The sequence below is a fragment of the Diaporthe amygdali genome, assembly GCF_026229845.1.
Source record: "Diaporthe amygdali strain CAA958 chromosome Unknown NODE_46_length_305281_cov_63_574154, whole genome shotgun sequence".
NCBI lineage: Eukaryota > Fungi > Ascomycota > Sordariomycetes > Diaporthales > Diaporthaceae > Diaporthe > Diaporthe amygdali.
In genome coordinates, this window is record NW_026517066.1 from 259,299 (window position 1) to 269,794 (window position 10,496).

Here is a 10,496-nt window from a genome sequence, read left to right on the forward strand (position 1 = left end):
TTTGTTTCAGTGGCGGGACCGGGATTTGTCGAGGGACCCAGATGGGTTTGGCAAGGAGATCACATGGCGATTCCATGAGATTTGGTATTATGATATCGACAAGATGGTCCAAGACGCAAGACAAAAGCTCAAGGCACGGTGAGAGTGGACGCACGATTCACTACAGAGACGGTGAACCAGCACATGGTAATTTGAAATAGAGTTCTTCTATTCTCGAGGTAAAATCGCATTAATAATGTAAAGTCGCTAGACGGGGTATACGAACAGGCCACGATGCCCACAAGGAAACAACCTTAGCCAAGATGAACATGTAAAAAGAAAAGGGTAGTGAGTGGGCAGGAAGAGGAGTCTAAGCCATGAACAGGACTGTTGTCTCCTCTACTTCTTCCCACCGCCAAACAGCCCACCGACGTAGCCCCCAGCCGCCTTGCCGCCATCGACGAGCCCGCCGCCGACCTTCTTGCCGCCCTCGGCGAGCGGGTTGACGACGCTCCCGGCGGGGCCGGGCGCGTAGCTGCCGCTGTCGTCCTTGCCCTGGCGCTCGGCGCGGTTGACGCCCTCCTTGGAGACGGCGTCGCCGACGGGCTGCAGCAGGCCGCCCTGGCCGACCTGGCCGGCCACGAGGTTGTGGACGCCGTCCTGGAGCGTGTCGACCTGCTCGACGCCCGTGACCTTGGACTTGTCGAGGGTGTCTGAGAATCTTTGTTAGACCAGGAAGTTAAAAGAGGATAGGGCAGTGACAGAGGACCAAAGTGATGGAACTAACCCTTGGTGGCGTAGCTGGCCTTGTTCTCCTTGGTGAACCAGCGGAGGTAGAAGTCCTCGATCCAGGGCATCCACCTCTCGTATTGCTCGTTGTAGACTTGTTTTCCGTATTCGCCCCAGGTCTGCTTCTTCTTGTCCTCCTCGGAGAATTGAGGGGCTGTGGGGTTCTGGATGTTGGCCATTTTGTGTCTGGTGATCGAAAGAACTGGGTACTGTAGGTTCTTGGCTTGAAGATGGAGTACGTTGTAGATTGACTACAGACTCAAAGGTTCGTCTGGAGATGGCTAGTCAGTACTGGATCTAGGTGGGTAAGGTAGACAGACTGCACACTCACATTATCAGTCAACGGTTGATGTCAAAACAGGAGATGATCAACGGAATTCCAATATGGCAAAAGACAGAAGAGCTATAAAAGATGTAAGGGTCCGCGACGAGGCCTTATAAGACAGCGACAGACATGCATAGCATCATCCCACAGTGACACGCAGCTGCTCCCATGCCTGGCGCGTATGATATGATATCAGTCTCGGGGCCTAGGCCAGGCAAGGGCCCCTCCATCATCATCATCATCATCATCATCATCCCTCCCTCTCTCTTTTCTTTTCCATCTATGCCTTACTACCTACCACGCACGCACACGCACGCAGAGACACAGGCACATGCAGTAGGCCAGGTCCTGGCGGCCCAGACACAGACAAGCTCATCTGCCTTGATTTCGCGGCGATGCCAACGCCAGAGTGATGTGAGGCGTCTCAGTCATTGGTGCATCAGCCACACCTGGCTACGTCATACCCCTCATCTGGCTTGCCCCGTCTTGCCCGTCTTGCCCGTCTCTGGGCACTTTTGCTCATCTTGTGCTGCGCCAGTGATCCCTGTCCTTGACGCCACACTTGGTCAGGATGTCAAGGGTGTATGGCCCTTTCCATCTTCCATGTTCCGTCTGGACCCCAGCCCAGCTCAGCCCAGCCATCTATCTTTTCCATCAAATCGAGATGGCAGGGTGGCCGGGTGGGTGAGTGGCTGGCACGATGTGTATGGATGAAATGGATGAATAGACTGATGGCATAACAGTAATGCGCCACGACTCGCTTAGATGAACTCTGTCTTTCTGGGCGTCTGGGTGTCTGGGTGCCTGCCTGTCACTGCCATGCACTTCTCCCGAGAGGCTGGATGCATGTCTCCGTTTCATCTGCCTCTGCCATGAGATCAGCTGAGGTCAAGAGTAATCTACTGTAGAGACGGGTTGCGTTGCAGCACTACTGTACAAGTATCTATGTGTTCTCCGTATGGAGAAAAAAAAAGCCCCTGCTGGTGGAGCTGTTTCCAACACCCTGGTCCAAGTGACGACATCTGTCTGAGCTCCCCCCTCCTCTATCTCGCATGTGATGGTGTTGAGTCTTACTTTCTGCATGCTTCGTGAAGATATACATAGCTCCCACACGCGTGGAGAGGATGTGCACTCACAGGCTCCAGCTAAAAGTAATTCGCAGACGAGTGTATCGAGGACAATGCTTCACGATTGGAGAACGGGAAAGAGAGGGAGAGGGAGAGGGAGGGACAGTCAGGCAGGACTGTCCTGATCACACGCCATCTCTAAGATAGTCAGCGGTGAGCCCTCCAGGCAAAACATACTGTACATACAACATGGACAGAGATCTACACCAGCCATTTCATATCATCAAACTCATCCCACACACGAGGGTAAACAGAGACACCACAGAAAGTGAAACATACATACACCATGCACGCTTGCGCAGAAACCCCCAAACCTCGAGTCTTGGCAGCTTCCACATCGACCACCGCGCACATATACCTACACACATAACATGCATACATATATGCATACAGCGAGCCCATGCACACACACGCACCTACCTACGTGCATCGCATCCCCCATCTGCCTACACAAAAGGCACGCCTGCATAACCCAAGATCCATCCATCCACTCATCCCCCACCGCTCGCTCGCTCGCTTGCTGCCGGGAACAAGGAGATCAACCAACCCACCAGCCCATCCACACACCCTCCTTCCATCCAAACTCCCACGCGAAGAAGCCCACCAACCATTCCCAGCGCTGGCCCCCAGTTCCCCCCCAAGTCTTCCCCCCAGTGCTTCCTCCCCCTATCGCCGTTGGCGTCCCCCTCCCCCGTCTCCCCGACCGCTCCCGAACGTTACACCCGCCGCGACCCATGCTCAAACAAAGGCAGCCCATCGCAAAAGGCAAAGCAACAACAAACCTAGCCCCAGCAGCGCCCAGCTGACCACTTCTTACTCTCTTTCTCAACGTCGCATGCTGTAATGTATGGGCGCACGGTACAGTTACAGTAGAATAGGTACAGTACAGCAACAACGCTCTCGGCCGCCCGGCCGCCCTGCCTGCAACATCCGCGATCGGCCTCGACTATCTTTGACCCTGGGACTTGACTGACTGACTGACTGACTGCAACAACACCCAAAGCCCAGACCGCCCCGGCAGCCGCAAGAATGGAAGGCACCTCGTCAACGTTACACCACGCACACGCAGATATTACTGTACTGTAGAGGACCACACACACACACACAAGCGACCATGCAACACAACAGACCCGCACACGAGCAGCCGCGCCCTGCTGCTGCCCTGTCAGCCACCTGCATCTCGCGTGCTGCGACTACTAATACGGAGCGGCCGCGGATATCACGGCAAACCGGCTGCTCCTGACGCACGCGCGGCACGCGGGTATACGAGGACGGGGAGAGCCTCCTGTCTCTCTTCCCCCTTTTTTTTCTCTTCACGTGTCATCAGCGTTATCCACTCAGATGCTTCAAGATATATGCCCATGCAAAGGCGAGGGTAATCAATTCCATTGACCGCTATGTAAATAAGAAAAAAAACAAGATGAGAAACGGAGGGGGTTGTTTAAACCCCCTCAATCCTAACTATCCTCAGGGTATCAATCCCATCGCACGTCCCGCTCTCACGAGCCAAATAGCAAATAAGGAATCAAGCATGAGGGGTGTGGGGAAGGGAAAATAGATGAGGAACCACGACAAGGAAAACAGTGACCGTCCAACCAGATGCTGACGATGGCATCAGGGCCAGGAGTGTCCCGTACAGGAAGCACCCCAGGGTTGACCAAGGGAAGATGGATGAAAACAAATGGGACAATCTAGCCTCCCAATGCCTTTCCCACGGCGAGATCATGCAGGCTCGCCCACAATGCCTCTCCCAAGTCCTCCCGTCCAGATAAGTCAAGAAAGGGGGCCCTTGGCCTCTACAGAGAGCCTCCAATGATGCAAAAGCCTTCCGGCATCCTAAGATGGTGGGGGTATCATAGAAGCAGAGTACTTCCCGTCCCATGATCCACCGTGTCACATTATAGTCCCTTCCCACACCTCCCGAGGAGATATAGGGCAGCCCCTCGCTCTCCACGTCACATCGAGATAGTAGTTGGGAAATGGTGCGCGAACCAAATGTTGATTTAACCAAGTAGAATTCCAAGGCACGTCTTATCTAAGTCGAATCGGGCATTTGTTGCTTTTCCCCGCGGCTAGTAAGTAGTTGGGAGCGGTAGGTGCAACCGGAAAGAAGAAGCCGAGCCGGAAGCACGAGTGAGAATCGATGGAGGGCAAGGAGATGGTCAGGTAGCGTAGAGCGAGAGGAAAAAGACGCCGAGAGAGATATCGCAGTAAAAGGTGAAATCGAAATAGCATCGCTGGTAAACAAGTCCAAGTAAAGCAGGTATCCCACAGCGCCAAACTAATTCAAAACCGCCGACCTGGTATCACTATTTCGTCAAAACCGCCCGAAAGAGACACAGATGATGAGCGAGTGTGAGGGTGTGGGTGTGTTGCGTTGTTATATCCGGGGGGCGATGCGAGCCTCCCCAATGCAAGAGGAAGAAGGTATTCGTGACTGTCGTATAATATTCGAAATGGGTTCGTCAAGTCGTGAGCATGATTGATATGTGAGGCCGGGGCAACATCGGCGTAATATTGACATCGTAGAAACGGATCTGGCTCAGGCGCGGTGGCCTGGTTCACTACCATCGCCGTCGCCCTAGCACGCCGTCGCAGTAGACGACTCGCTGGTGGCAACTGCGACGAGAGCCTCTAGTCTCCTCAAAGAGTCGGGGGTCGTCGCTTGGGCATGGTACTGTGATGGAGGTTGCTCCCGGGCAGGAAAGCCGGAGAATGCGTGCAGGTTAGGGTGCGCAATGCGATCGACGTGCGGGCGTCCCTCCAGGACCCTGTCTTCATGGACCGTGACCGGTCCGTTGTACCAGCCGTGACGCTTGGCCTCTCGGTTCGTCGAGATCAACGGAGCTGACATCGTGTGCTGATGACCTCTCGGGGGCCCAGCGGCTTGCGGAATAGGCGGCGGGTGCACAATCTGTGGCTGGGGCTCAAAACGCACGGTGGGTTGGTATGGTCGGGGTTGCTCAGACCGAGATTGCATGGCCTGTTGAACCTCGCTTGCCCAAGCGCCAGCTCCATCTCGAGGAGGGGTCGTGTTGTTGATCTCCAGGCGGTTCAGCCCACGGTGAAGACCCATCTCCCACTGTGGCAGGGCCTGTCTTTCCGTCGAAATGTTTGCAGAAGGCAGCAGCGCAGGTGGATTGGCGGCTTCACTATCAACCACCATAGGCGAGGGCGCCCTTCTCACAGGCGAGGACGGTCGACGAGGGATGGGATCAAAGGACTCGATACCGGGCAGGCGGATGTTCTGCTGCTGAGGACCATTGTTGACAACGGCGGGTAAGGGCTCAGGAGGGGGGTCGAGCTGCGACGACGTGATGACTTGGCTGAGTCGACTTCCCGGGTTAGTGAAGTTGCTGCTGTCCGGGTGCCACGTCCTCCTACGCCATGCCTCGTCAGCAACGCTGTTGAGCGAATCGCGGCGAGACCACCCAGAGGTCGATGTTGTGGGAGAGGCAAGCAAGCTCGCGTTCGGAGAACCAAGCGCGGCAGAATTCGAGGCGTTCTGGGAGCCAGGCCCAAAGAGAGGCCGGCCGAGATTACCGGATCCGTGAGGGGACTGGAAGGGGTTCACACCAGAAGGCACGCTAAGCCGCCGTCCGGGGGTGCGAGAGCCAGATGGATACATGGCGTGGCTGCGAGAGTATGTGGTGGCAGGTGAGCCAACGACAGAGCCCCATCTCGGGCTGTTCTGGCCCGTAGAAAAAGTTGCAGATGTCGGGGTGCCGAAATCACTCGGCGACGGCTGTCGGAACGGAAAATGGCCAGAGCCAGCACTCCGGTAGGATTCGATGGAAAGCCGGGCTTGAGGATCAGCCATTACGAGAGGTGGTGGCCGCCTCCGAACATCATCCCTTGAACTGTAAGTCGAGCCGATGGAGCTGATGCTTGTGATGCTGGACGTCGAGAGTGATTTAGAATGGCCCCGGCCAGGTGCGCTGATACTCCCAGCCGTCGAGGCCCTGGCTCTTCCAGCACCTTGACGCACCCGGTCCGTCCGAATCTGTCTCTGAAACCGCGTACCAGTTGCGGCCAAGGAGTCTAAGGGGATGTCCTCGTTCACATGTACAGTCTGGGCGTGCTGTCGGAGGTTGTCAAGGCGAGAGAAACGCCTGGAGCAGTGGCATTGGAAGGGACGTTCGCCAGTGTGTTTTCTAGTTCGGAGAATTAGCCATTGATCAAAAGAAAGCGGCAACAATTCACAGGTATCGGTCTTACCTGATGTGCCTCGCCAAGTGTTCGCTTCTCGTGAAACTCAAGTTACATGGCGGATAGTCGGTACAGTAGAATCGTTGCGATTTCTTCTTCTTACTCGACCTGGTACCGTCGGCGTTCACACTGTCCTCGTCATCCGAGTCCGCTTCGTCATCGCCGCCACCGGGCGTGTCCTTATCCTCTGCATCGTCGAGGTCCATCTCGGCAGAATCTCTTGATCTCTTTGGTTGGTGTGAAGCCTCCCTCGATGATGTCTTGCTCTCTGTGGCATCCTCGGGCACCTGGATGCCCTCGGGAAATGGCGATGACGGGAGAGGTTTTTGTTGTGCCATCGTGCCGGCGCCGAACGTAGCCCTCGTCGGGGTCGTCGCATCATCCATGGCGGTCTGCTTTGGTGGTGGCAGGTACTGAGGGGCTGTGCTGGGTCGGGGCGTCGTTGGAGACGTCAGCTTGGAATCCGTCTCGGCCATGTCGGGAGGTGGTGGTTGTGATGAGTTGACGGAGCGAAAAGTCGCCGCCATCTTTGTAGTCGTGGGGTGGTGGAGCGGTGCAGCTGAGAGGGGGTCAAAGGGAGAACGGAAGGATCCCAAGGGAGGGCAATGCGGCGCTTAAGAAACCAGTAGCCTATTGTGAGGCTGAGTTGGAACGCCGCCAACAGTCGGTGCGTCCTGGTCCAGCAGGGAAGGGGGAGGACAGGGGTGATGCGGGGCCCTGCGGCGGGATGATGTTTGAGACTGATTGTTAAGCTAAGTGCCTAGACGGAAGTCTGACTAGAGAAGAGGAGAGGCAGGGAGGCCGGGCAGAGATAGGGACAGGGTGAGGAGAGCAAGACAGCGCCCCAAGGATTATTGATGTTGATGTTTCATTCGAGTCGAGCTGTCGACCTGGGACGGTGAATTTTTTTTGGTCTTTTGTGACGATAGATTGCCCTGTTTGAGAGAAAGAGAGGGGTGTGTGGCAGGAGCGGATCCTGTGCACGCTCACGGCGCTGCTCAAAACAAAAAAAATGGCGATCGAGGTCCACAACGCCGCTGCCCCTGTTGCTGACTCTGCGGTCTCCGGATTGCCAAGTGGGGGATTTCGAAAGCGCTCAGACCGGCCAGCACGACAACAGACCGCACATGTCGCTGTGAGGGGGAAGAAGCTGTGGGTGGTCGTGGTGGTGGCAGGAGAGATGAAGGAGATGGTGATATGTCGCAGCCGTGGATAATACAATGGCGAGCAGAGGGAGGCTATTCCGTCGCCAGTGCTGTAGCAGGGCAGGGTTGAGAAGGCAAAGAAGCGATGAAGTGGATTGATGAGGAAGAGAAACTGACGTTGCGCAGTCCGGATTGGGGCAAGAGGAGCAGAAAAGGTGGCAGGGGAACCGACCCTGTGGCAATGTTGCACCGACCAAAGCCGCCAGTTCCCTGCATGAAAATCCCCTAGGCTTAGAGGAAGCTTGCTGGTGCCGGTCTAGGGTCAGGCAGAGCGCTTGGTGTGATGGAACGTCCCAGGTCCGTCCCTGACGCCGTCTGTCAGTACGGCGCTGTCTGGACTGGCCTCTGCCTCTGGTCTCCTGCATCAAGGATGCAGGCCGGGCGGTTTTAGGAGACAGGACGAGCGAGCCTTTTGGTTTTGTGCCTGCGGTCCGAAGCCTGCGTCGTCTCGTCTATCGTCTATTGCTCTGCAGCAGCGCGCGCAGCCTCCCTCTCCACTTCGGCTCAGGTACTATTGTGTGGGCGCTCTCCCAGCTGGCCAACCATGGTCGGCGTGCAGCAAAAGAAAGAAAGGAAACGGCCCCCTCCTCCCCGGGAGTTTGCAGCTAGCCAGCGATCCCTGGCCAGGCACATGAGAGCCAATGCAAGTCACAGAGGTATACCCGATTTTTTCCACTGCTCCAATGGGTGAGTTGTACATACAGCTGGCAGAAGCCATACTAAGGGCTGGCTGTACCGGAATAACCGAAATGCAATGGCTAGCAGACAGTTGTGATAATTGTGCTGTGCATAGTATACCGGGGGCGCGCCAAATGCAGGGTGATGCTGTCTTCTGCCGTGACCCGACTCAACGTGGACAAGAGGCAGGTAGTACTTGTCGCAGGCTACGTCTACATGTATGGCTGATGAATTATCGCGAGAGCAAGCCCTTTGGGGATTGCACGAGTGAGGGGGGCTGTCACTGTCGTCTCGACTCTGTCTGATTGTGTGTGGGCGGTGATGCAGGTGACGGGCAGGAGTCGCGATGCACAGCGGAAACACACTGATGACAGAGGGCAACGGAGCTACAGATCGGGGTGCTGTTGCGTGCTTCGGGGTCTTGTCAGCGAGGCGAGATAAGGTTGGCGGGTTGTTGGCGAGTTGATTGCGGAGGCGTGCCACAACACCACAGCGTTAGTGTGTGTGTACCTGGGCAGAGCAGGTAGTTCCAGGTAGCTACTCTAGAGTATGCGGGTTGTCTGATTCGTGATTCGTGTTCCTTGGTCCGGCTTCGTCTTGAGATGCGGAGTGGGGAGGTTGGGCAGTACAAGGCGATTGCCGGGATGCGACGGCGGCAGCTCGGGTGGCATGGTTGAGGAGGGCTGGTCGGCGAAGACGAGCCTGGCGAGCCTGGGCGACGGGGTCAAAGGCGCATGTATTGCACGTTCTAAGAAGTGCCCCTCGCATTGGCGCGGAGATGGCTGCTCGAGCGAGGGAGGCGGACGTGGGACGTGGGATGAACCGGCAGGCCAAGCAGCTCCCGGACTTGAACGACAGGAGTCAGAACGCAGGAACAACCGATGGTGGTGGCTTTGTGCCTGTGTCTGTTTTGTCTGTCCGTCTCCGCGTCCGTCTGTCTCTGTCTGCCCGTCTGCGTGCCTGCGTGCCTGTCTAATGTATCCACCCATAACCGATGTCAGCTCCCGGTGCTTCCCCTGCAGTCTTGCGCTTGGTGGGCAAAGGCTGCTCTGGTGAAGTCGTCGAAGATTCACAAGTGTAAGATGACGATGTTCAACGTCGATGCTGACTGACTCTTGGGCCCAAAAGTGCACAATCCAGGCACGGGCAAGAAATGCCAGAGGTGGGTCGCCACGACAGCAGTACAAACGAGCAAGCGAGCAGTGCGTGGGTGGTGATGGATCGGAATCGGCGGTTGTTGGCGATAAGGCGGGCCAAATCCAATGGTAGTGGCTGTCAGAATAGGGCCGGCTTCAGTGTGCCTCGTACGGGGACGACCCTTGGACGAGCTCGGAGGAGGAGGAGGCGCCGCCTGGGCTGTGGGCCAGAAGCTCAGCACAGACCTTGGTGTACCTTGACACCCCTTGGACCAGCTTCAAGAAGCATAGTGGCGTGGAATGGCGGGGGCGAGGGGGGTGAGCAAATGTACGGATTCCTACTGTAGTGTTTTGATAGCTCGTCTGCATGATGTTGGGGGACCCTTTGTTCCGAAGAATGGGATGGGTTGGAAGACTGGCGTCTTGTCCGTTCTCGGTGGCGGGCGTTGGTCTGCTGCTGATTGATGAGGATGGCGCTTTGGAAAGGCTGGCAAGGTTGGGTTAGGTTTGGCTGTCGGCTGGATGCGGGCGAGGTGGCTGTTGGACCTGGACCTGGACCTGGATCTGTTGCTGACGGTGCGGATAGATGGGTTGGGTGTGGGTGGGAGAGAGAGGGGAAGGGCGACGGAAGGGCGACGGAGGAGGCGAGCGCGAAGCCAGAAGCTCGAGGCGAGATGGATCAACCCTGATTGAAGATGATGATATCGCGGCTTCTAAGTTTCTTTGTGGGGGGGGGGGGGCCAGGTGGTGGCAGCTTGATGACAAGACAACAAAGGAGGGGGGTGGCAGGTGGCAGGGAAGAGGTACCTGGGTACATCGATACCGGACTACTGTACACAGCTGATGGTGGCTTCCCAGACACAGACAGACAAATTGGTAGGAGGCAAGCGCAGGTGCCTACCCACAATCACGAACACAACGGATGGCTGCATTCGCATTCTCTACTGCTCAGCTCTGTCTTCCTCTCTCTCTCTCTCTCTTTCTCTATCTCTGAGCGTTTCTGGTTTAGGTAGATGCTGACGCACTGCATGCGCTGCACGCATGCACC

General features: G+C 56.5%; 2 protein-coding genes across 2 annotated transcripts; both read right to left on the reverse strand.

Moving 5' to 3' along the window:
- Positions 1-378: 378 nt before the first annotated feature.
- J7T55_007730 (uncharacterized protein) lies at positions 379-947 on the reverse strand (the record flags this gene model as incomplete). Its single annotated transcript, XM_053134627.1, has 2 exons — positions 379-692; positions 767-947. The coding sequence occupies 2 exons, from the start codon at positions 945-947 to the stop codon at positions 379-381; spliced, it is 495 nt and encodes a 164-aa protein (XP_052987703.1).
- Positions 948-4,801: 3,854 nt separating this feature from the next.
- Positions 4,802-6,956, reverse strand: J7T55_007731 (uncharacterized protein; the record flags this gene model as incomplete). Its single annotated transcript, XM_053134628.1, has 2 exons — positions 4,802-6,374; positions 6,439-6,956. The coding sequence occupies 2 exons, from the start codon at positions 6,954-6,956 to the stop codon at positions 4,802-4,804; spliced, it is 2,091 nt and encodes a 696-aa protein (XP_052987704.1).
- Between the last annotated feature and the right edge of the window lie 3,540 nt (positions 6,957-10,496).